The sequence below is a fragment of the Ursus arctos genome, unplaced genomic scaffold (assembly GCF_023065955.2).
Source record: "Ursus arctos isolate Adak ecotype North America unplaced genomic scaffold, UrsArc2.0 scaffold_17, whole genome shotgun sequence".
Lineage (NCBI taxonomy): Eukaryota > Metazoa > Chordata > Mammalia > Carnivora > Ursidae > Ursus > Ursus arctos.
Window position 1 is genome coordinate 12,350,786 of NW_026622841.1, and position 27,257 is coordinate 12,378,042.

Consider the following 27,257-nt stretch of genomic DNA (forward strand, 5'->3'; position numbering starts at 1 on the left):
TTCGGAAGTGGAAAAGCAAGAGCAGAGGTTCAAGGTTCTTAAAGCCAGTGGCTTCCAAACTGTTTTGGTAGGACACCCATCAAGACAGTTTTTGAGCATGATCTCTGGTATCAACATTCATATTTAGATGTGCTAATACATGATAAACGCTATAAAGACATAAAAATTTAAAAGAATAAGAAAAAATTTATTAGAAATACACTTATTAGAAATACACGTTTTTTTGTGCTCAATTATTTCAAAACGTAATGAGATCAACGTGATTGAATATGTTTGTTTTAACCTTAATTTAAAGCTTTGAAATACAGTAATTTAAAGTCCTGTTTTTCGGCTCAGTTTATTTCTAAACTTGAATTGAGAGCTGTCACAAGGAAATGCTTCCAAGGAAATGGGTTGATTAAAATAGAATAAAGCATCATCATTCGTTCTACTGACTAAACCTTGATACTTGATTTGTATTCACATGCTAGCTGTACAAAGATTTCTGGTTGAGATCTAATATTGAAAATCTACTTATTCTCTTGAAAATCATTGGCTTTTGCAAACCCAGATTTTTCAGCATGTACTTTCAGTATTTGAACAGTTAGAAACCCACCAAATTTTTTCTTTTCGGAAGATTTTTGTGAAGTTTAGGAAAATTATATTTGCAAGTTTTTTAAGTGCCCATATGTGAGAGTTTTAACATCTTTTTCTAGTAATGAAATCATACATCGATGGAAAAACAGGCCAATGGATGTTCTCAAATGATCACTTCACAATCCTTCAAAAGCTGTTGATTTCACATTCATAGGTAAAACACACCTTTGCCTAAAGGCATCAATGGCATTTTTTAAAAAGAAAACTTGCTAGGTGTTCTGCTAGTATCAGCCACTTAGCATCACAGAAGAGGTCAGCGCATTTGGAATACTAGACTTTTTATTTATTTTTTTTTAAGATTTTATTTATTTATTTGACAGAGATAGAGACAGCCAGCGAGAGAGGGAACACAAGCAGGGGGAGTGGGAGTGGAAGAAGCAGGCTCCCAGCGGAGGAGCCTGATGTGGGACTCCAGCCCGGAACGCCGGGACCACTCCCTGAGCTGAAGGCAGACGCTTAACGACTGCGCTACCCAGGCGCCCCTGGAATACTAGACTTTTTAAAAAGAAAATAATAATTAACAATAACAGTTAACTAATAATCATAATAATTAACTAATATTAATTAACTAATATTAATTAATTAACTAATATTAATTAACTAATGATTAACCTGACACCAATGCCCTGTGTTGTGACCACTGCCCAAGAGCCCTTACTCTAGGAAGAGTAGGGTAGGTAAGGAGGAATCGGGATGAGAACAAGAGGTGAATTACAAGGCCCAATTAGTCCGAAAGTCTGTAAATGCAGTGGAGAAATCCTATAGATAAATAGGTGAGCTCTGTGGGGAGCAGTACCCCTCTGCTCTGTCATCTTTTCTAAATATTTACAAAATTAACATTTTACCAGTCAGAGCATTCTAACACATTCACCATGAGTCATCTGAAAACCATCACAGAAGTTCAATACATTTGACCAAACATATTTGATTTCCATATGCCAAAAAGGTGCCATAATATTAAAAGATGAATACCAAAATAAGAAAATATTTGAAAAAAAATCTTTAAATGTCACTTAAATAGCTCGAGAAAAGCTGATTTAAAAAACAGACCCCAGTAGAAACATGTGCAAAGGACATTAGCAAGTTTGCAACAAAGAAAAGCAATGGCTATTGTACACCTGAAACCAATATAACAGTGTCAACTATACTCACATTTAAAAATTAACCGTTAAAAAAGGAAATAAAAAGAAAAGCAATGGCTAATCATTATATGAAAAAGTGTTAACCTCAAAGAAGAATAATATTTTTTGAGTATATACTATGTGCTAGATCCCAGCCTGGAGTTCTCTTGCAAGACTTCATTTAATCTGGACCACTCTGGGTGAGGTGGGTGCTGGAAAATACCTGAGCAAAACACTGAACCTTAGCTCCTTAAGTTTCTGGTTCCCAGGCTGCACTGCTCCAAGCAACAGACAGAGGATCGGAAACCAGGTCTGTGTGACTCGAGTTCCCTGTTTAATCACTATGCTACACTACGGCCTCCCTAAAGGAAAGAAGTGGTGGTGAGCACATTAAAATTATCATTTTAAAACATAGAATTCGCAAGTATAAAAACTATCGGTTTCCAATGTTGGTAAGATAAGATGGGCATGACTTCTTATTTTTCATAAGCGATGCTGTAAATTGGGTGCCAGTTACTTCCAGAATTGTGTTGAAAAGAGAAGAGAAGGGAGGGGAGGGGAGGGGCAGGGAGGGGAGGGAAGAGAGAAAAGAAAAGGATGGGTGTAATAAGAAAGAAGAAAAGAAATTGCCATGAAAACATTTATACTTTCTGAATGAAAAAATGCATTTCAAGGAATTTCACGGAATGGGTTAAAATATTATGCGGAACGATGACCACTTCATTTTTTATTTCACGTGCACAGAGAAAATCAACAAATGCCCAACAACAGAGGACAGATCAGACTCTACCACGTCCGTGACAGGATACTAATGTAAATATTAGTAGAACAAAACAATATTGCCACGGGAGCCCGGGATATTAAGTGTAAATTAGGAATAAAGTTACATGTGAGCATAATCTATAGATAGATTAGAAGGAAATAAATTCTGTACATCGCGAGTTTCTGAGTGAGGAGATAATTGAAAAGACAACGGGTTCCTATCCGCTCCTCCCACCTCCCCAGAAGCAATCACTCTTTCTCCTCATATCTGCCTCCATATTTCCAAATAATATGGCTGTATTACCATTTTTGACCTAACAATTTTAGACATTATCTATTGCCTTCCTAATTTAGGGCCTGAGGATTCGCTCTTCTTACACCACTCACACCATTTCACTTGCCCTAAGTGTTAACCTGATCACAGATAAATAGTATTCATTGCTGAGTTAAGGAGTGTACTATGAATGCATTCCTTTTTCTTTTAATACCATTTTTTCCTTATGTTCCTACTGCCTTCTTCCCCATTTCTTCAGTTTCCTGTGTACTGAGGGCAAATGTGCCCCCGAACGTTCCACAGATCAGGCAAACCTTGGCAATGACCTTTCTAATGCGCTCTCCCCTATGAGAAACTCATCAATCCCATTTTCCTTTCCTAGTCGGCCACCCCGCCGGTAAGGGCAATGTTGTTTAAAGTTTGTGGGATTTTCCTTCCCACGGTGTAATTTCACAAGCAGGAAACAACTTTCCCTACTGTTATACCTTAGTTAGCAGGCAATTTATTATTTGTCAATCAAGTAAAAATAATATTTTTCTCAAACATTAAAGCACAGTGCTTAAACAGCAAATAAATTATTTTTTTCTTAAATGTTTAGGCACTGATTACACAAACTTTCAGATTTTTTTAAAAGCTTTAAACACCTTTAAAGGCAAACTTACAAAGTTCACAAACACACTTTTGCAAACGTTTGAACTTCCATAAATCTAATAAATCAAGACTTAACAAGGCTAGTGAACTAGACTCTCCTAAGACTCAAACATGTTTAAAAAAATACAAAAAATAGCACAGGGTTTGTAAGACTTTCCTACTAATCTCATTCTTACTCATCTGGAGTTTCTAGTATCATCCATTTTCCTTTCTTGTTTGTTTGAAAAATATCGTGTTTAATGCTCTCTGATTGTCAGTCCCTGAGAGTGTTACAATGGTCTTCCTTTATAATATTTAAGGACTTATAATTTACTAGAACACAGACACAAAGGATTTGTTTCACTGCTACCTAGTGTGAGATATTGTGGAGGGAGGCAAAATGTTTCATAGAGATATGATAAAATGTTACATATATTACAATTTCTATCTTTGGAGCTAAGGCGTAGATATGATAAAATGTCACATATATTATAATTTCCTATCTTTGAAGCTAAGGCATTTTTTTATCCTACAGCACGGAGCCAAGATTTAATACAGAAAACACATTTTCTTATACTAATTTATACACTGTTCGTGTCAGATCTAGTCTTTCCTTTTATTAAATGAACATCAAAAAATGACTTAGAGAATATAATCAATCTCTGAAATTAAATAACAAGGGGCACTTGGGTGGCTCAGGCAATTAAGCATCTACCTTTGGCTCGGGTCATAATCTCAGGGTCTTGCGATGGAGCCCAGCGTCCGTAGTCTTGGAGCTCCCTGCTTGGTGGGAAGTCTGCTTCTCTCTCTCCCTTTGTCCCTCCCCCACTCACGTGCGCTCTCTCTCAAATAAACAAATAAAATCTTTTTTAAAAAGAAATGTGTTCTTCTACTCCATAAGATTTTTTAAAGCAGGGATGTTAGTATGACTACACTATTACACAATAATTATTTTTAATAAAATGTTTATTTTTGAATAGTTTTAGATTCACAGAAAAGTTGCAAAGATAATCCAGGGAATTCTGTATACTTCTAACAGCTTTTCTGCGGTGCTAACATCTAACATTATCTTTATACATTTGTTCAAACTAAGAATCTATATATCACCTTTGTAAAGATTTTTCTTCGCTCAATGAGGCATGTGAAATATAAGTGACAATGACAATACAGTGACCAAGTAGTTCAAAAATTGTGAGGCATTCAATTGAATAACATAGTACTTCCGAAATGCAAATAAAAGACATTTAGACAAAACGTTAAGTGGTAAAAATAAAATTTGCCGATCTAACTACATAGGTATGATAAAATCACTAAAATGCATTATTTCAAGGTTTATTTGCTAACATTCAAATGTGGAAAAGATACAAGCTGCAAACTGGTTTTTATTATAATTGTGTTTTTCCATCTTTTGATGCACTTTTCACACCGGAAGATGGTCTTGTTTGTCGAGAGACATACATGGTTTAGGGGGAGCAGAATCTCCCGTAAAAGAGAATGTTGTCGGTTTTGTTGTGCCTGATGAAGAAGAGGAACGGGTGGTTTGCATTAAATTCAAGGGAGGGGAGTCTAGTTCGAAGGCTCACCTCACTCCCAGTGCCAGCTGCAGACTCTGTACCTTGTTCATTTATTTCTACAAAAGACTTGTGGAAAACATTGGACAGAAATAAGTTTCTCTCCATGGACATTCCTGAGAAATCAGCTCTGCTCTGGTTAAAGGCATCGCTCATCCCCATACCGCTCAGGGTTGACTTGAGATCGTAAGTCTCTTCCAGCCTGAACTTGGGGAGCTGCAGCTGCACCTCATACAATTCCATCATGTCTGCGCTGGTCCATTCGCTCAGCTTCTCATAGGTGATGGCCTTTTCCAGCTGCAGGTGCGGAACGAGGAGGAGAGAGTCAGCAATTCCAAAGTGGAGTGAGAATTATGGTTGAGTGAGACCTCAAAATATTACACAGTTGAATTATCATCCCTCCCGTTACCCAAGGTAACAAAGCACGCACATTTGGAAATTCTTTGTGTAATGAGATCCCTCACACTGTTGACCTACAGAACCTTTGTGTTGCCACTGAGTAGTTGCCGGGATACAGGAGAATTAGACCTTGATTCAAAATGGCGTACTTCTATGCCAGCTTGCAAGACATCGACTACACACGGAAATGAGTCAACATAAATATGCATTCGGGTGCTGTCTACACACAAGCATAAACTTGAGAGTAAATTATGTGCCAGGGCACCAAAAAATATCTGTTATATTAACATGGGAGACAGCTCTTCGAAAACAAAATCTGAGATAAAATAAAATGTCCATATAATCACAGCAATATAAAATTAGTAACTATAAGCTATGCCAAAAAAAAAGTGAAGGAAAAGTAAAGAAAGGAAAATCTCCAAATCTTAAGAGTAATGCCTGTTTTTTTAGTATAGTTTTTGAGAGTGTTTTTCTCCTCTTTATATTTTAAATTTTTAAAATAATAAATACATATAGATATGTACATGCATATGCATAAGTATATTTGTGAAAAACTGTGCTTGATTTTTTAAAAATGTTTGTTTCAGGTTGCATGCTTTTGCTACTTTGAGAGTTTTCTGGACCCAAGTATTGCTGTCAGTTACCTACTTGTAATGATGTACATTAGCAATCTGACAACACATTCAGCTCAGTAGCCTGCACTCTCAGGAAGAAAGGCTTATCTGATAAGGGTGTGACTCTAATGATTTAGTGTCCACCCTTGGTCTTACTTTCACCATTCTTTCCAGTTTCACAAATTTTATGATACCATTTGGAATTCTCTTCTACATTCTAGCAGGGCTGTAGAAACTTAGAAGTATAGAGAATCTGGAACACATGAAAAGTTATGCACGGTGCAAAGAAAGCCAGGCCACCCACTGCATGAGAAACTAACGTTCAATTTAAATATACAAATTGCTCAGACATTGGTCTGCCCAAAGTTATGACAGGCTTCATAGAAATCTGGCTGATAAACCACAGGAGTACTGACACAGACTCTTTCCCCCCAAAACTGTTCGTTTACCCAGGGCGAGAGCCTCAAGATTACTTAAACTTTCTGAAGAATAGTGATATCCAACTTAGCAGAGTTTTAATAAACTTAAATGACACTGTGAAGGTAAAGTCCTGGGGGCTCAAGGTACGTTGGTTGTCTCCCTCTACAGGCATCAAAGAACAAACAGGAAGACCGTGTCTTATGCTTCTCCCCAGAGGGGTAAACATCAGAACCACGTTCGCAGCAGACAGACGGTACCTGATCCAGCCCTTCGATATCTTCCGGCAGCAGTATGAGCAGGCTGAGGTCACGGCTCTCATAGTAGAGCTGAACGCCCATGGCTTGTGGCTTTTCGATGTGAAAAACTTGGAGTTTTTCTTTCATGGACATCATTAGCACTGGTTTGCTTGTACTCTATGGAAAGGAAGTAGCAAAGTCACTGAGGAAGAGTTTTGCCAAATGCTTAATTTTGTTTTATCATAATTGGTTCGCAGTAGTCTGGGACCCTGGCAAAATTGGTGATTCTCTGCAAAATGCTGAATAAAGTTATTCGGACCTTGCTCTCTGAAATAGGGGTTCTACTGGATAACATTATCAATAAGTGATGTGGAAGTTTCTTTTTATAACGCTATTGTGGCAACCTCTATAAATCATAGCAAGCTGGATCCTACTGAAGACTTTAAAAAGTACCTAATCCTATGCAAACTATGCCAATGTCAATGATTCAGCAACTAAATAAGGTGTATTTCACATGCAGACGTTTGAGAAAATATTTTAGTATCATAAACACTGAAATTTACTAAGAGAATAAGAAGACAATAGGCCAGGAGGAAATACTCACAAAACACATATTTGATAAAGGACTGGTATCAAAATATATAAAGAACTTAAAAAAACTCAGTGATAATAAAAGAACCCAATTTTAAAAATAGGCAAAGATATGAACAGATACGTCACCGAAGGAAGACATACAGCATATGAAAAGATGCTCAATCATACATCATTTGGGAATTGCAAATTAGAACAATGAGATAGTACTACGGACCTTTTCGCATGGCTGACAATATCAACTGCTGGCAAGGATGTGGAGCAACAGGAACTGTCATTCCTTGCCAGTGAGAATGCAAAGCAGAAGCCACTTCGGGAGACAGTTGGCAGGTTCTTACAAAGCTAAACATTGTATTACCATATGATCCAGCAAGTGTGCTCCTGAGTATTTACTAGAAGGAGTTAAAAACTTATGTCTGCACAAAATCTTGCACACAGATTATTTATAGCAGCTTTGTTCATAATTGCCAAAAAGTGGAAGCAACCAAGATGTCCTTCAATAGGTGAATGGCTAAACAAACTGCAGTATGTCCAGATAATGGAATATTATTCAACAGTAATGTGAAATGATCTATCAAGCCAGGGAAAGACAGGGAGAATGTTTAAATTCATATTGTGTAGTGGAAAAAGCCAGTTTGAAAAGGCTACATACTATACAATTTCAACTACATGACACTCCAGAAAAAGCAAAACAATAGAGACAGTAAAAAGATCAGAGGTTGCCAGGTATTTAGGAGGAAGGATGAATGGATGGAGTACAGGACATTTTTCGGGCAGTTAAACTATTCCAAATGATACCGTAATGGCAGATACATGACCTTATGCATTAGTCAAAACCCATAGAACTATTCAAGACCAAAAGTGAACCCTAATGTGAACTATAGACTTCAATTAGTAAAAATGTACCAATATTGGCTCATTGACTGCAACAATGCACCATACTAACACAAACTGTTAATAATAAGGGAAATTGTGGGGGGGGGGGTATATGGGAACTCTACTTTCCTCTCAATTTTTCTGCAAACCTAAAAGTGCTCTTTAAAGAAGTCTATTTATAATAAATCCAATGGTAATAAAAAAATCAAAACCCTGCAATTCAGATGTTGTAGACATTTGTTATTTATCCATTCTACAGGGAACTGTTAATCACAAAGTCCCACCCGTCTGCTAATGTAGTGGTCATATGACTAGGGCTGTTCATTCAGGACACTTCATGATACAGGGATTTTTCAGGGATGAACACATGAATGGCACAAAACAGAGTCCTCCTTTGGGAACATTCTGTCAGAGCTAGCAGCAAAGACTCTTTATCTACTAGGATTGTGAAGCTCTAAGGCTGACGATGGGGCAACTGTATACCCTGGTCATACAGAGAAACCGTATCTTCAGTATCAGAGAATGAAGGCAACAACCAGAGGGAGTGGGACCTGGGGCAGAGAGAGAGAACTGAGATTATGTCTTGAGATTCCCTGGACATCTCAGTTCCTCTTAGTTACATAACTAATGCTAGTACAATCCCATTTTACTGGAGCTATTTTGGAATGCTTTTTATCACTTGCAACTGAAAATTCCTTGTGGATATACTAAGCCAGGTAGCTTTCCGGCTCATTTCTGATTAGCCTATTCGATTGTATGTTCAGTCCCTTCCCCACCTTTATCCCACCGATTGTTTGAGAACCGCCTATTGCACACAACCACGTAATTACTCTAGTGGGTCCTTGGCAGCACTGTTTATGTGAGAAGACCCACCCCAGGGCTAAACAGCTTTAGCAAATGTTGGTTAATCAATTCCTTTCCTAGGAATTAAAAATGAAATCTATTAGACTGGTCTCGAAAACAGAGGCAGTGTTGTGAGTAGCCATGTTCTGCCACTGTGGACTGGGAAGAAGAGAAAATTAGACTTTAGACTGAGGGAAGAATGCTGGGAGAAACAGAGTTGAAAAGATAGAGACTGAATCTTGACCACATTTGAATCCTTGTTTCCACTCAAGTTCCAAGGTCCAGCCACGTTCCAGCCCTTGGATTCTAGGGGAATCTGTCACCTTATTATTAGCCTCCTTTCTTGCTGCAGTGGGTTCCTATCACAAAAATTAGTGTGTTGTGTCCTAACACAAAGAGAAAACAATGAAAGAGATGAGATTTTAAATGTGTATTTCTTTTACTTATGGAAGGGTAAGAGTTTGGTAGAAGAGAGTATTGGTCGAGTAGAATAAGAACAGAACTAATAGTGAAGAGTTGGGGGTTACAGTTCTGTAGATTTCTAACTTAGGCATGGCTCCTGTCACTTTGCCATCTGGGAAATAAATATAATACCTACCTTATCTACTCTACCATAGTCGTAGCAAGGACGAAGTGATAAAAATATGTGAATAGTCTATTTTCAGGAAAGAAACAACGAAAGAGGAATTCCCAGGTGGGATGGGCCTGGCTTTTAGCTCAGCCATGCCTGCCCTGGTAACAGCCAGACTTTCCAAGAACATATATTCAGAAAGAAGAGTGAATTTCAAGTAGAATCTCCTTTACAACGCCATGTAAAAAACCATGCCGATTATTAAAAGGTTTCTACCTTGTTTATTCGGAAAGGCTTTTCTGTGGTGTTTTGGACGAGGAACTGATGTTCCCAGATTCCTTTAAAGTAAAGGGCATTCACCAGAACCATTCTGGTTGCAGAATCCACAGCATCATCAGGTAGGAGATTCTGGATTTTTCCTACAAGAACAAAAGGACAGATTACAAATGGTATAGGTACATCCTGGCAATATGCCACACCTATAAAAATGATAATTATGAAATAGTGTTAAGTGATAATACCTTATTTCCATCAATGATCCAAACCAGGAACTTAGCATTAATAGACTATTACTAACAGGTCCTATTTAAATTTCACCTACTGTTCCAGTAAAGTCCTTCTTCTGGACCAGAATTCAATCCAAGATCTCAAGTTGTATTTAGGTGTCATTTCATCTTAGTGCCTTTGAATCTGAGATAGTTCCTCATTCCTTCTTTGTCTTTCATGACTTTGACACTTTTGAAGAAGCTTGGTAGCGTGTCCCTCAATTCGCAGTTCAGATTTGTCTGATGTTTCCTCAATTGTGTCCCCCGGAAAGATATGTTAGGTCCTAACTACCAGTCCCTGTGAATGTGCTCTTATTTGGAAATAGGGTCTCTGCAGATCTAAGTAAGTTAAGATGAAGTCATCCTGGATTAGGGTGGCGCTAACCTAATAACTGATGTCCTTACAGGAGGAGGAACATTTGGACATAGACACGCAGAGAGGACAAGACCATGTGAAAACACAGACGTAGGACAGACCTAAAGAAGAAGATTATGTGCTAACAGAGGCAGAGACTGAAGTGTCCGTAAGTCAAGAAATGTCAAGGGTTGCCGGCAACCACCAGAAACTAGGAGAGAGGCATGGAACAATGGCTTCCCTGGAGCATTTAGAGGAAGCATGGCCCTGCTCGCACCCTGATTTCAGGTTGAAGCCTCCGGAACTATGGGAGAATACATGTCTATTGTTTGACACTATCCAGCTTGTGGTAATCTGTCATGGCAGCCCTAGGCCACCAACGCAACCACAGAAGCAATGTTCTGTGCCTCCCAATGAATCATACCAGGAAATAAATTATGTTCCTATTTCCCATTATGGGTGATGTTAACTTTGATGGTTTGATTTCCACAGGTTTCTCACTATAAAACTACAACGTTTTCCCTTTGTAATTCATAAGTATCATGTGAGAAGCTACTTCGTGACCACAGAAGGTTCATGTTTCTCATCAAACTTTTGCCCACCGATTTTAGCATTCATTGGTGGTCTTGTCTAAAACAATGATGACTGTGGTGTTTGCCAAATGGTTATTTTCAATTTTCACCATTCCTTCTATTTGCTTCAATTTTCACCATTTGTCAACTGGAATTCTACTGTGAAGAAGAAATTTCCCATCTCCTCCTTTTATTTAGGTATTCGACAATTTATATCAGTATAGACTCATGGATAATTGTTTTACCCTATGGATTATAATTTATTACTATCATTACCTATTTTGTTGCTCTAATTGTCCCAGATTTGGTTATTGGAAACCTAGTGTTGGCTCCTATGTCCTTTTGACATGTTCTCAAATGTTTTGAGCATTCCCTTACATTCTGGTACCACAATATGTCCTAAGGTTTATCTGGTGCTTTCCATGTCCCAGCCCTAGAATTAACATTTCTTCCAGGAGCCCTGGTTACATTTTTTTGGGTTTTGTTGTTGTTGTTGTTGTTGTTTGAAGGATGGTTTTAGAAATCAAGTGTGGATATAGCTATGCTCATGAGCTATGCTCATTATTACTGGGGTGTCATTGCTCAGCAGAGAATGCTAGAAAATACATATATTATACACACATTTGTCAATATTTCCATATCTATCTTATTCTCTTTCTGCTTATATATTAATTATATATATATAATATTATATATATATATATATATATATATATATATATATTATTTCCCCTCTCCCACTCCCCCTGCTGGTGTTCCCTCTTTCGCTCTGTCTCTCTCTATCCAATAAATAAATAAAATCTTGAAGAAGAAAAAAAAAGCAACACACAGAACCAAATTTGGCCTTGATTTTGCCCTACTCTTTAGAGCTGAAGTGCCACCTACTGGCTGGTTCATTGCACACACCCTCGGTAGTTTGAGGTCATGGGAGCGATAATCTTTGAAGATATTCAGGGTAAAGTCCTGCAGAGCACAGAGTTATTAATGTGACATTAGAGTGCCCAGTGTGCCAAGCACATGAGAGATTTTGAGATTACAAACATGTAGACAATAACCTTCGCCAACACCCACTTTTAAGTGGCTTATAGGCTATAAAGAAGACAAACCAGAAAAAAAATTGCAACATATAACTGACACTATCACTGAGACTTTGACTCTGAATGCCGAGTATGTGCCAGTATCCATATGACTACTTGAAAGAAGGTCTACTTGAAAGCTTAAGGAAAGAAGCTTCTTTCAGGTGATTCAGATGGAACGTAATCATGCCGAAGAGTTTCTGGTAACTTTTTCTTAAGGAGGTGCAGAACTCTGGCTTGACAAAGTTCCTGAATAGCTGGTTAAGTCCTGACCTTATTTGCTGTTGAATAGCCTTCAAATAGCCGATATTTGTGTTCAATATGTAAAGAGAAAATACAGAAAGATGACGGCTTTCTTCCTCTTTGGAAGATTCCACTTCTAAGAAATAGAGCCAGCCCTGCCAGCTGGAGCAATGAGGTCATGGGACGCAGGGAACAGAGGCGAAATAAAAGATTCTGAGCATGCCCTGAGTTAGCTTACTTTGGAGGAACTCTCATTTTACGAGTAGTGTGACAACAGAGGATTTTTCAAAGCGTGTCTATCCTATATCTTGACCCTATAGCAACTGTAATCTGAAGTCTACTCTTTCCTCCATAATTTAAGATGATTAATTCAGTTCTTCCTCAAAAGCAAAACTTCTGTGCTGTCAAATATGGTAGCCACTAGACACACATGGCTCCTTAAATTTAAATTACTTCAAATGAAGTACAGTTAAAAATTCAGTTCCTCAGTCACATTCGCCACATTTCAACTCATCTATAGTCACATGTGGATGGAGCATGTGACCCTAGCACACTGGGCAGGGCAGACTTATGGCACATTTCTGTCATCACAGGAAGATCTCCCTGGCAGCTGTGTGACCTAGACCTAGTTGGGTCTGGTCATGTTCTTTGAGGGTGGCGGTCTGTGCTGGAGAGGCAGGGCAAGGACCCGAAGAAGCGAGCTTCCGCAGCACCAGACCATGGCTCTCCTCTCGGCTCTGAAAAGCTTTGCTTCACATGTAAAGATGGCAGATTAACTGCTCTTAGCCTTCCTATCCGTAGGGCTCCCCCCTCTCTCTTCCAGACAACATAACGGGCACTGGGCTAGGAATTTGAGGCCTTAGATTTAGTTCAGCCCCAGACTATTCTTAAAGTCACGTCTGCCATGTTGAATTTGTGTTGTGTATTATAACACGCTTTTGCCTGTGCAATCCCATTTTGTCCTCCTGCCAACTGAAACAGTACGAGTGCTCAGTAAATGCTAGCTGATCTGTAATTCTAAAAACAGGCTTGCTTTTGAATGAATCCAAATCAGGCATAAGTTAAGTAAAATGGTCAGTGTTGCTTCACCATGGCTTTTGAGTCATTAGTTCAATGAAAAAGGAACTGAGAATTCAGGGCTGCCAACTTCCTCCGGGCATTTCAATAAGCATTAACGTTCTGAACAACGACAATTAGCAGGCCTGCTGTGTGCTAGTGATTCAGAGCTGAAACTCGCATCAGGCAGCATCATTGCACTTGGACCCTTGAGTCTGGTCGGGGAGGCTTCAGCAGTTAAATTCAATAACAGTGTGGTGCATGTCAAAGTGAACTTTCACACCAAGTGCTGTGTGAGCAAAGAGGGAGGGAGAAACAAACTATTGGGACTTCATCAAAATAAAAAGCTTCTGCACAGCGAAGGAAACGATCCACAGAACTAAAAGGCAGCCTATGGAATGGGAGAAGATATTTGCAAATGACCTATCTGATAAAGGGTTAGTATCCAAAAGAAATTAAAAAACCTACAAAACTCAACATCCCCAAAATGAATAATCCAGGTAAGAAATGGGCAGAAGGCATGAATAGACATTTTTCCAAAGAACATCCAGGTGGCCAATAGACGCATGAAAAGATGCTCAACATCACTGATCATCAGGGAAACACAAATCAAAACTACGATGAGCTCTGACCTCACAGCTGTCAGAATGGCTAAAATCAACAACACAAGAAGCAACAGGTGTGGTCCAGGATGTGGAGAAAGGGGAGCCCTCTTGCACTGCTGGGAATGCAAACTGGAGCAGCCACTCTGGAGAACAGTATGGAGGCTCCTCAAAAAGTTAAAAATAGAACTACTGTATCACTCAGTAATTGTACTACTTGGTATTTACCCAAGGGTACAAAAGTACTAATTCAAAGGGACACATGCACCCTGATGTTTACAGCGGCACCATCAACAATAGCCAAGTTATGGAAACAGCCCGAGCGTCCATTGACTGGTAAAGGGATAAAGAAGATGTGGTCTATATACGTAATGGAATATTACTCAGTCATGAAAAAGGAATGAAACCTTGCCATTTGCAGTGATGTGGGTGGAACTAGAGAGTATAATGCTAAGTGCAATAAGTCAGTCAGAGAAAGACAAATAGCATATGATTTCACTCATGTGGAATTTAAGAACAAAACAAATGATCATAGGGGAAAAAAGAGAAAGACAAACCAAGAAACAGACTCTTAACTAGAGAGCAAACTGAGGATCACCAGAGGAGAGGTGGGTTAAACCCGTGATTCAGATTAAGGAGGGCACTTGTGATGAGCACTGGGTGTCCTATGGAAGTGTCGAATCACTGAATTTTAACCTGAAACTATATTACACTGTATGTTAATTGGAATTTAAATAAAAAATTGAAATAAAAAAAGAAATAGAACGTTCAACTTTTAGGTGAGTGTGTGACTAAAAAGTACATCTTATAGATCTTTATTACAGCAAGTCTAGGTGACCAACTATCCTGGTTTGCCTGGGACTGAGAGGTCTTCAGGGGCTAAATCCAGGAAAGACCCAAGCATATCAGGACACGTGGGTCCCCAGAGCCTGAAGCGCGCCAGGTAGCTGAGTTTGGGATATGGGTGCAACTGATGTGTGAAACTTTCAGGTCATCTCCTTAAACGCAAAGAGGCTTTCTTTTCCCCATTTCCTGGTGACTTTAAAATGACAAATGCAAGAATCATCTAGACTTAAACACAAAAGCCATGTTTTGAGGGTGGCAGAGCTGACCCTCCAGTCTGGGTCTCCGGATTGCCTCAGCAACGGAATGCTTATCTGCCTTTTGACTATTATGTGAAAGAACAATAAACTTCTACCTTATCATTAAGCCACTGTATTCCAGGTCTCTCTGCTACAGCAGCTTAGCGCCCTGTATACTACATGACCTCATTTTGAAAATTACTTAAGATTATATAACACATTTAATGTCACAATTTCGTTATTAATTACTAGCTATTTTTCTTTAGAAATCACAAATGTAGTAGTGTTTCAACTTTCCCCTTTGCATTTTCCTGCTTTTTGCCCCTAGGCTCCTCTTTGCAGTTATTGGGATATAAGAATTTTCTTGCCCACTTAGTAAAGTGGGTATCTTACTTATATGTTTTAGATAAGACTTACTGGGAAAGCTATGGATCTGAAAATCATGGGCGTGAATAGAAAGAAATGTTCCGCATATTTAGAATGTGTCCATAATTCTCGTTAAGAAATACACGTACTGGGGCGCCTGGGTGGCACAGCGGTTAAAGCGTCTGCCTTCGGCTCAGGGCGTGATCCCGGCGTTACGGGATCGAGCCCCACATCAGGCTCCTCCGCTATGAGCCTGTTTCTTCCTCTCCCACTCCCCCTGCTTGTGTTCCCTCTCTCGCTGGCTGTCTCTATCTCTGTCAAATAAATAAATAAAATCTTTAAAAAAAAAAAAAAAAAAAGAAATACACGTACTTACACACAAAGCAAATTCAAAAATACAACAATGCTTGGAAAAGGCACTTTCCCAAGCAGCTTGGTGAAAGCTTACCTTCAGTCTGACTTTCAACCCAAGAGTTGATCTCCTTTCGGATTTGTCCAGAAGCTTCCACAAAGTCCACAGACTGTGGTTCTGCACCAAAGTATGTTTTCATGTCTTCCAAATATTTCTGGAAGATATAGGTAAAATATCCTTTTGTAGAGTTTGTCCAAAACTGAGAAATCAAGTCTATCGATGGACAGTTGCAAACCCCCACTCTGTTGTTCCCTTCCGTCTTTCCATACTCCCATTTTGGTCAAAGACGAAACACTCCCCTCTTTAAAATTAGCTGGGCACAGACTAGCCGTGCAGAGGTCCAGGTAGGAAGGAAGGCCTGACTCCCACAGTCCTGGGGCTCCCGTACCCTCCCTATTTTTTTTAAGTAGGCTCTACGCCCAGCATGGAGCCCAACGTGGGGCTTGAACTCACAACCCCAAGACCAAGACTCAGATGCTTAATGGACTGAGCCACCCAAACACTCCTACCTTTTCCTATGTTTATTCATGCCTGTGAAGTGGGGCTGGAATGAAAAGGGAGAGAAGTCTAGGAATCCCGGGACTGACTCCAGTGACTAAGACGTATTGGCAGTTGCGCTTGGCTTTCTGCCACAGAGCTGGAACCAAAGTGAAGCCTCCTGCCATGGACTCTAAGTGCCCAAGGACTGTGGAGGGCCCCTGAGCAGAGCTGTACGCTGCCGTGAAAATGGATTGCTAAGCAAAGGTTCAGCAGGCCGTCTGAGGGAAGAAAGCTGGCCTCGTCCTCAGGCCCTTCGACGCCCTTCGACGCCCTTCGACATCCCTTCTGGTGGCCGTCGTCAGAAGCGGGCTTACGAGGGCACCTGCCACGGGAGCATCATTTGTTCTTCAGGACAGCTGTCGCACTCCGTCAGTTTATTAGTTGGTGGAGGCATTGTGTGCAGTAAAGAGTGCTGAGTTAATTCAGCCTCACGCAGTGGTTCAAAGATTAGGAAGTCTAAATTCTATAGAAATTATAATCTGGTCAAAAAGGAAGGCTTCAAGATTCACGAGGCACCATTCCCTGTGTTGACTCCTGGGTTCTGATCAACCTCTCCAAGCACATCCAGGGCTTGTGGACATTGTAAAAAATGTCTCGTTTTCTCCGTGTCCTTCTCATCTCTAAGTGCCTGCCCCACTCAAATACCTCCTACTTCTGGACCAAACTGGAACGCCCCAGACTACCGGCAATGGGTATGTCTTTCAGGCCTCGTTTGGATGCTTTTCTGCCTTTAGTCATTACACAGCCCAAGTCCTGAGCTCCCCGAATTCACTTGCTAAGGGCAAGGACAGCACTGCTCGATATCACAAGACAGCTTTATCTTTTCTACTGCTGCCCCTCCACCCTATCCAGTTTCCTTGCTCTTGGCCCTCGGGGTACCTGGGTCCTTCTGCTCTCTTACGAGATGAGATGTGATGGACGAATGGGAAAGTCAGTGCTTGGCTTGGCTGAAGAGCCCTTAAATCTGAATTGAGCACAAAAGCATGGTCTGCATTGTGGGGTATCAACCATCCGAGAAGGGGAGAAGGTGATGGTATTCCATGTTAAGAGTCTTTCCTAAAGTCTCTAAAGTCATGCTGTCCATGACTGTGTACATTTGAGCCCACGGTCTCCAGCCGCTCTCCTAGGACCAGCTCCGCCCTCCGCTCCTGCAGATCGACGCTGCTGAGTTACTCTGCGTCTTCTGCTCCATTCCCCGTGAAACAAAGCCTAACCCAGAGATGACGCAAACCACACTTCTGTACCTGTTCATCAGCTGAGGTGGACCCCTTTATTCTGAGCATAAAGATCTGATCACTAGGTCTGGCTTGAGACCCATTACTGCTTTCCTTTACAACTAGACACTTATTGGTGACCTAAATGATTATTTACCAGAAATGCTGACCCCAGACATGAACATTGTCCCTGGGGTCTCTAGAGAAATGTACAAAGAGTTTACTGATTGGTCTCATAGGGCTCTGTCTTTCCCATCAGCTTAAAACGACATGTTTGCACTTACAGCGTGAAATGGGTAGGTTTTCTCTCCATATATCCTGTTGGCAGTTTTAAGTATGTAAGCCTTGCTGGGATTGCTGATTTCTGAGATAAGCGTCTGGAAGTGAGACTGTATTTCTTCTACCTTGCCCAAACCTAATTCCTTTAAAAGAAAAGGTCAAATAGTCAAATAAAACATTGAACACGAACTAGCTATATGCAAACAAAAGCTGAAATCAATTGCATAGTAGAGAAAAACTATTTTCTTTAATGTTAGCAGTGCAAGAATTTAAAAGTTGTTAAGGCATTGTTTTCTTCACATTTAGTTTGTCAAGGCAAGAACGAGCTTGAAGGTGGGGCAGTTTTGAAGGGGAAGAAAAAAATGGAGAGAGATAAAGGGAAAGAATACGACCCTTCCAAAAAGCGTACACATTTTTGTATCTTGAAAATTTTTCTATAGTTGATGATATTTTTCTAAGAGAAGTTCCCTGTCAAGGGTTGCTTAAATCAGCCACTAAAATACATGTGCTGCAAGTGTTGTCTACTTAATTATCAAATGCACATTAAAAATAAGACATACCGTCTTTCTTTTCTTCTCACTTTCAGGACAAGATTTGATGTCCTGGTCTCTGCTAAACTGAAGCACCTGTCATTTCAATAAAAAGGCAATATGTGAACACACTAACCATCTGAAATTCTCATCAGCAAATACAAGTCAGTCGTTCCCATCACTACAGAACATATAATTAATTACCAGGGGGCTCCGATTTCACTTAAATGATGTGTTAATTGGATGGATGGAATAAGTCAACAGCAGCCTTTAAATAAATCTTTTAAATTCCTGTTTAAGTAGCTAGTCTCTTTATTCTTATACTCTTTATAGGACATGTAAGATGATGTTGGGAAGATCCTTAGAGGTATCCCATGTTTTACTTTTTTATCTACGGTTGTTTTGAAAGCTAGGTGGTCAACTGAGAGCATTTAGATGATTTAAGCATAAGCCACCATTGCTCCCATTATCCAGAAAATTCAGGGATTTTAGTTGTCGATTCTAGTGAAGTGTTTCAGATCTCATTGTCTATCCCACTTGACAGTTATAGACGCATTCTTTGTGTCCACGCCAGCATTTCATTTAGAAGTTAACGAGAAGGATGTGGATATGCTTGCTTCCCCTGAATTGTACAGCAGTAGAAAACAAGGTGATAATTCCAGCTCCCACAGCCTGGACCCAGCTCACAATGAGAAATAAATTCTAGTTTACCAAGCTTGCGCTGACTGACACCCAGTGACAGACAGGGGTACATGAGCGACTCAGTCTCAATTGCAAAGTGTTGCTATTAATATATAAATAGCATTTAGATAAAGCAAGGGCAAGAAACACAGAGCGATATATTTATATGAAATGGACCCAAGTTGGAATCCATCTAAGATTGTCTATCACATTAACAGTTAAACCTTATAATAATTAACCGATTATTAATTAGGGGTGAACCAGAATTTTGTTGTTGTTTTAAACTACACAATATCTTGTGAACTAAAAGAATAAGGGTGGCCCAAGCTGGCAGAAGATAAGTTCTGCCTATTTCATTCAGAATTGCTGGCTGTGCTGTTTTCTGTATTGGGCCCAGAGGGCACCACCTTGAGTGGAAATCCTATCATTTGGCCTTTTGACTATTGCATGATTTAGGGCTCTTTTTTTTTTCTTTTTCTTTTTTTTCTTTTTTAAAGATTTTATTTATTTATTCGACAGAGACAGAGACAGCCAGCGAGAGAGGGAACACAAGCAGGGGGAGTGGGAGAGGAAGAAGCAGGCTCATAGCGGAGGAGCCTGATGTGGGGCTCGATCCCATAACGCCGGGATCACGCCCTGAGCCGAAGGCAGACGCTTAACCGCTGTGCCACCCAGGCGCCCCTAGGGCTCTTTTCTATTTCTATTTTAAAACACACACACACATGTAGTTATATGTTTGCACACATGCACACATATACACATGGCTTTTTAAATTATAAGTTTGCTATCTATGGCTACACTTGCGCGTGCACACATGCACAGTGCTTTGAAGATGCTTACAGCAAATCCAGCATTGCTTATACAATACTATTGTTTTGTTATTTTAATGCTCTCAATGGGTTCTTTACATTCATTCAGACAACCAGGGGTTGAACACAGAAACAACAAAACAAAGCACGAAGAACTGGATTCACCTATTTTTCTATTTGTGTCTTCAGGAAAATCTTTCTGAGGTTGGAAAGATGATGACTAATTCTATTATTTAAAGTATGAGCCATTCAAAAACGATATGCTATCACTCACGTGTGGAATTTAAGAAACAAAACAAATGAACAAAGAAAAAAGAGACAAACAAAAAACTAGACTCTTGACCGCAGAGAACAAAGAGAGGGTTACCTGAGGGCAGGTAGGTGCCGGGATGGGGGCAATAGATGAAGGGGATTAAGAGCTCACTTGTCATGATGAGCACTGAGTAAAGTACAGAACTGTCCAATCACCATATTGTACACCTGAAACTAATGTAGCGCCATATGTTACCTTCACTGGAATTAAAAATAAAAAATAAAGTATGATCCATTACTTCTTGAAATACATTAATAATCAATATAAAATTGTTTCTGGTGCTGAACCAAACCCAATAAGCTTATTGTGTCTCTATTTGAACTTGCTAGGGAACATGGGCTCTTATGTGGTTATTTACGCAGCAGTTTTCCAGTTGATTCTCTTTCTCAGATGTCTTTTTACGGCCTAAAAAAAATGTTTAAGCGTATCTTCTGTTTTGAAGGATATGGCTGTAAATGTAAGCTATATGGACTTCAGGAAGCAAATGACGGTAGCAGCTAAAGCAAGCACTCTATTTAAAGGCCACAGAGGGTGTTCGACCTCTCCCACTCACCTGGGCCATCTGGGCTGCCGTGGTACCTCCAGTGCCCAAATACACCATGGCCAACGAGGTCGAGATGCCCCAGGGAGAAAAGAAAATATTTTTGCCCTCAGCCGATTCAGCCAGCTTTTTGCTGAAGTCCAGGGCGAATTGGTTGATTGATTTGACTAAAGAGTCCATTGGGAAAACCTAGGAAAAATAAAGCAGAGATGGAAAACTTGTTAATAATCCTTTCCACTTATTTTACTTTTGTATTCTACTTGCGGCTGACACAACTATCTTCTTTAATCACCTCTTCTTGAAATGACAAAAATATGTATTATCTAATTCGATTTTATATTGTATATAGAACGTATATATGTCCATCCGTTTTATATGCACATATTTTCATTCATCTTTACACGTGTACCTATTTGTAACAGTTGAATGAACTATAGGAAAATCCCACGCCAACATTCTTAGTTTATATATTAGAAAACCGAAGTCTGGAGAGTTTGAGGGGATTGCTCAAATTTTAGTGCTAAGGCGCAGCAGAGTAACAGTTGGGTGCTGGTCAGTCGGCAGCAACTTGCTGAGAAAACCACAATAAAAATGGCAGTAGAACCAGGTCTCAGCACCCTGTGCTGCTTTCTAAGGCACCACGTGACTGCTGACTTTACACAGTAGATGAGAAATCGCTAGACATTTTTTCAAGAAACCTTGTTCTTTTTCTCACTTATCTATCACCCATATTTTTATACTTCTTAACCTTATTTATTCATTCATGCCTTTAGCTATGATATTCTTTGTTCCTGGAATGCTTTGATCCTCCTTTACTCTATTGAAATCCAATTCTGTTCCAGTTTCTCCTTTTCTTTAGAAGCTTTTCCCGATCTCTTGTGCACAGCGGCGTTATGTCCCACAACATCATTTTTGCCCCTTATTGACATTTATCCCACTGCTAGTTCTGTCTTCACATCTCTATATCTTTCCAACTCCCTGGTAAGTTCCTTGAGAGTAAAATTTTCTGTACCTTCAACAACACCTCGCTCCGGACTTTACACAAAATGGATCTTATAAATACTTGTCTATTATTTCTTTACGATGTTCATTGTTTAGGCTCCAGCCGCCATTTTTTATCCACCCAAACTTGAAACCATACACAGTTTGGTGGGAAATGCCCATAGAGAAGTAGAGAAGTCAAGGCTCTTTGCCCTTATTCTCACTCACTTGGGACCCTCTGAAACTGGTCTTCTGAACAAAAGAACTGTTTTTCTCATTTAAAAAAAAATTATATTCAACCTCTAAATTTCACCTCTAATCGCCAGACATTTTCAGTCCTTTAAGACTTGGGTTTTATCAAAGAAATAACTACTTCAATCTGATGTCATTTTATAGCCAAAAAATCTCTCAAACTGGTTAAATGATTAAAAATAAATCAACTTCCTAGGTCTAAAATTTCCCATTAGTCCCAATGTTGTATAGAACTTTATCTTATACTGACATCACCTGGCCCTTAGAACTTCAGAAAGGTCAGGAGTTCTCTCCAGTCAAATAGTTGAATCAAGGGAGAGGAGCGTGTAGGCCAAGTTTTGGTTTCATCATGAATTGGATTAACGGTGATCCTGTTGAAATCCCTCCTCACCATAGGATTACACTTAGTCAAAGAATTTCCCCTCTAAGTCCTGCTTCAGTTGCAGCTCCTGCCTATTGCTGAGGATGATGATAATCCTTGGCTGGTATTACTTGACTAAGGAAAAAAGACGACTCTAGTTTTGTAGTAAGTCTACGCTCTCAACAAAATGTTCGAAACTTGCCAGTATGTACTTTTTCTTGATAGATTCAGTGCCATCTTGGAAATAACCTCCCTAATCTCTTTACAGCTATATTCATCCAGATGATACTTTGTTTACTGCCTCCAAGTTAAGCTTTATCTCTTTAGAATTCATGAATTACATTCATATGGAAAACGCTTGGCTCCTCAAACCATACTTACCATGAAGGGAGGAGAAAGTAATATCTTAGGGCCTGAGATTTTTTTCTCTTTCTACCTACGGTTTATGGTTATTCTAGAGTTTAATTACTTGTAACAAATTCCTGAAAACAATAATTTTATCTAATGAAAGAGCTAATTACTTGTGGAACGTTAATATCCAGTTATCTTCAGCTTCATTAATTCTCTTGTTAATATCATCACTAATATATGAGGTATTGTCCAGAACACAGAAGAATAATTCCTGCCATTTTTTTAACAAAAAATTTATAGACGTGTTAAGCCATTGGTAAAATCTAACCCGAGTGGAAAGTGCTTCCTGAAGGACGCAGAATTTTAGGATGATGTTTTATAGGAATAATTCATCCATACAAGGGTTAGACAATGATTTTTTCAAAGACAATTATAAATGTCTAGATCAGAAACCTACTATGCCATTTTCAAAATAAATTAATTGTTCTCTGCAGTTTTCAGATGTGTCAGTATACACACACACACATACGCACACACAATACATACAAATATATATGCAAAATATGTAAAATTTCAATCTCTCAAGGGTTTAGGGGAAAAGCCGGAGAACTATGAAAATAATGAAAGGATAGTGTCATTCATCAAAATGTTGCATAATAGATACACATAGCCCCGAAGAACTTTGGAGTTCCCTCTAGTCCAATTGCCTTGTTTTATCTACTAAAAAACTAAGGCCCAGAGAGTTTAAATGTTCTGCCCAATGTGCACAGCAAGCTAAGAGCAAAGTTATCACTGCAATCCCATTCTCTGGACTCTGAATACAATCACCTTTGTCATTGCATCTCATTGTCTTCAAGATTTTAACGGTAAAAGGGAGGGATTGGGTGAGGAAAGAAGGTGAACAGGAGGAGGAAGAAAGGAGGGAAGAGGAAGTGGGAAGGATCCTCACCCCGTTTTCCGTAAAAGGATACCCAAGACTCCATGCCTTCCCGGTGATACTAATGATAGTGCCTACTTCTCAGAGCTGTGCCTACCAGAGGATGACATCTCCCCTCAGCACTTCTATACTTACCCAAAGCCATTTTCTGAGGGAAGCAATAGTTGGGGATGTTTTACAATGAGCACACAATGAAAGTTTGGGGCTTAGGCTACTCAATGGAAGAGAAGAAAGCTAACAGCCCATGGAGTGGTGCCCAGGACGGGATGTTGGCTGAGGACAGGGAAAGAGAGCCGAACCATTAATTTCACACATTGATAATGGGGATCAAATTCATATTGCCAAGCCCGCTCTTCTGAAGGGTTAGAAGGGGTTGGCCTCAATTATTCTGAGAATACTCTATTTCTCTTTGCCTATGTTGACAGATACAGAGGAGGCCAATCTAGAAATGTGACTGGAGGAGATTCCATTCACAGCTTCCCAATTCCTGGTAAAACCATTTTTCTAGCTCCTTTTAAATGAATGTTCTCTCTCCCCCTTTGCCCTCTTTCCCATACAAACTTTGAACCAGCGAGGGGTTAAATCTGTCTGACTTGCACAGAATTCTTGAGGAGGTGGGGATGGAGCTTTACCTACTATTTCTGTTTTCGAAGGCTCGATCATTTGTTACTCAGCTAGACACTTCAATAAAGAAGGAAAACATAAATAAACATTTTTAAACAAAGAAACCTTTACAATACCTTGTTTTCTTCTGTTGGAGCAGAATTGGCAACTGGTTCCTTTAATAAGAGATCGTGAGTGAGTTAAGTAACTTTTAACTGTAGAAATCATCTTTAAAAATTCTAGCACCTCCCTTTTCTTGGCCCCACCCTCTGATTCACTTTTACAAGCCCATACACTCTTCGTTTCAGGTTTATCTTGGCCAGGAGCTCAAATACAAAGACAAAGATCAACAATGAAGGTTTTGCTTGAATGACTTAATTACCCACACTTTCCCTGTCTGTCTGCATGCAGAAACCTGAGCTCTGACAAATTGTAACTCACACTTCCCTTGCTTACTCTCTTCTCTAGTCTGCCAATTGGCAGCAACTCTAGTAGTTTTCCCCAGTAGTCTTCCTTAAAAATAAATAGATAAATAAATAAAAAGCTCTAAATTAGTGGAATAATAATGGGCAGTACAATGGAAAATATTATGGGTGAAATATTTGCTGTTAAATTGTGAAAGCCATTCTTAAGCTGCCGTGGGCTAGAGGCATCCAACAAGTGTCGGTGCTCTTCTCGATGGGTAGGTGTGGCACCTGGGGAACAACTCCAACCAGTCCCATGTCCATTCTCCCACCCGGGGACAAGGGGTGTGGACCAAAGTATTAGACACAGTTGCTGCTGAGTCAGATCCTGGTTCATCATTTTTTTAATTTTCTTTTATTTCTTTCTATGAATGTTCCCTCACTTGTCCATATTTCTTCGATGGGAAAAACCATAGTTATTGTTTTATTTTCTACCACTGAATGTTTGTGCATGGAGGGGTGGTGAGGAGGATGGAGTCGAGAACATTCCAGAGGGATTGAAGGAGAGAAGGAGCCTCTCTATTATAATACATCTGGAATGTACTTCACGCACTTTGCATTTTTCTCTTCATGGGGCACATGTGTCTCCTGGTAAACTGGCTCAGAGTTTAACATTTGAAGGTGAGTGGGGAAGCCAGAGCGGAGTTTTTCTCTGGACTTCACTAGGGGAATGTGACCTGTGTAAGAAATTCTATTGCGCCTGCCGGACGTGTGCTGAGCAGATAGTAGTATCTGCTGGGGCCTCCAGACTGTCATTAGCTGAAAGTATCACATGGAGGCTGTAGCTAGAGGGACTGTCCATTGTGACTGACGGCAGTTCCCTAGAGAGTGACTCAGGCTACACTAACGTGCAGCACTGAGACCTGCTCCAGTTACTGCTGTTGCATTAAATGCATCAATGCAGAAACTGCCAGACTGGCCAAGAAATTGTTTCATCTTCTCTAAAGCCACAGACTCAGTTTTACTCATTGTTTTCCCCCGAACCTTCTCCAGATTCCTTTCCCACTTACCTCTTGATTAGAATCCTTATATATATACTCCCCATGTTGATAAAATCATGGTTGTGCATGATTTTGATGCCTGTTGGGGGGGCAGGGAAAGAAAAAGAGGTAATAGTATCCTAAGTTAACAATCTAATATTATCAACATAATTTTGTTTGTCATTGTCATTTATAGCCTACCCTATGTATACATGGCAATAGGTACGGACATTACTAATAGGGCTGTAGGGATAGGAACTATATGAATGGGGAGGGAACAAGGGTGTTAGGGATAGTTTTTCTCTGGCCTTTTTATGATATTGATGTTTAGATCAAGTGAATTTATTAGGTATTCCAAAAATTTCCAAGACAGAGAGAACTCTAGATGCATCAATATTGTCCTAATAGGAATCTGGAAGAAGAGTGTGAATTGAGTGGGCAGAGACAAGGAGAGGATAATGGTTGTCCTACTCCATTTGGGTTGCTATAAGGGAATACCAAAGACTGGGTGGTTTAAACAACAAACTTTTTTTTTTTCACAGTTCTAGAGGCTGGAAATCTGAGATCAGGGTGCCAGACTGGTTGGGTTTTGGGCGAGGGCTCTCCTCCTGTTTCACAGTAAACTGCCTCCTCTCTGTGTCCTCATATGGTGGAGAGAGGAAGCCCTGATCCCTTCATCTCCTCCTAAGGGCACCAATTACATCATGAAGATGCCACCCTCAGGACTCCATCTAACCGTAACCAATTCCCAAAGGCCCCGTCTCCAAATACCATCACATTAGAAATTAGGGCTTTCATGTATGTATGGGGGAGATGGGATACAAACATATCCCAATGGCTAAGAGTTTCCCAGAACTGAAGCAAGACACAAGCTTCCAGATGGAAAAAAACCTGCTGATGAGCAAGACAAATTTTTAAGAACAATTTAAAAAACTAGTCTTTAAGCAAGGAAATATCAAGAACATCATTAAGAACACAAAGAAAATTATGAAAACTACAAGGAACAAGAATTATCTTGACATCAACTCTCCCATCAGCAACTTGGGTGCTAGAAGACCATAAAAAATCATGCCCCTAGAGCGCTGAAGAGTGCTTTGAACCTCGGATTCCTCACCCGTCCTCTAACTCAATAATGAGAGTGAGAAACATGGATACCTACAGACTCGCAATGACTCTAAAGGCTGCTACTGATCAAATTGCTGAATTACTGAAGTTCATAGAAAAACGAATCTAAACATAAGAGAATGCAAGAAGCAAGGACCCTTAATTTTCGAGAATGTCTGATGTAGAGGAAACAAACCACAATTCAAGCCTCACAAACTTATTTTTTTAAATTTTCGGGCTTCTACGCTTGACCATCTGACAGTGAGGCAGTCTTATTCCTGACAAAGATGATAAACACCAGCACTAGTACTTATTAAACACCGTACGTGCTCAGCATTCTTTGAATTGCTCATGATGTATGAATTCATGAACCGTCATGGCCACCTTATGAGAAAAGTATGACTTTTTCTAGGCTGAAAACCGAAGCATAAAGAAGCACCATTCCTGGCCCACGGTTGGACGAC

At 39.8% G+C, this 27,257-nt stretch overlaps 1 protein-coding gene across 1 annotated transcript; it reads right to left on the reverse strand.

The window, feature by feature from the left end:
* Positions 1-2,461: 2,461 nt before the first annotated feature.
* Positions 2,462-24,466, reverse strand: SERPINB10 (serpin family B member 10). Its single transcript, XM_026496448.4, has 8 exons — positions 24,383-24,466; positions 20,773-20,949; positions 18,447-18,512; positions 17,892-18,029; positions 15,890-16,007; positions 9,821-9,963; positions 6,685-6,840; positions 2,462-5,291 (listed from the first exon to the last, which is right to left on the reverse strand). The coding sequence occupies exons 2-8, from the start codon at positions 20,938-20,940 to the stop codon at positions 4,887-4,889; spliced, it is 1,194 nt and encodes a 397-aa protein (XP_026352233.2). The 5' UTR covers positions 20,941-20,949; positions 24,383-24,466; the 3' UTR covers positions 2,462-4,886.
* Between the last annotated feature and the right edge of the window lie 2,791 nt (positions 24,467-27,257).

Excerpts from the sequence above, each read along its gene's own strand:
- SERPINB10 (XM_026496448.4), bottom strand. The coding sequence starts at position 20,940 with ATGGACTCTTTAGTCAAATCAATCAACCAATTCGCCCTGGACTTCAGC. Across the intron at positions 18,030-18,446 it reads GTGAGAAGAAAAGAAAGACG|GAATTAGGTTTGGGCAAGGT; the intron begins GTATGTCTTATT and ends TTTCTTTTAAAG. Across the intron at positions 5,292-6,684 it reads ATATCGAAGGGCTGGATCAG|CTGGAAAAGGCCATCACCTA; the intron begins GTACCGTCTGTC and ends CCGCACCTGCAG.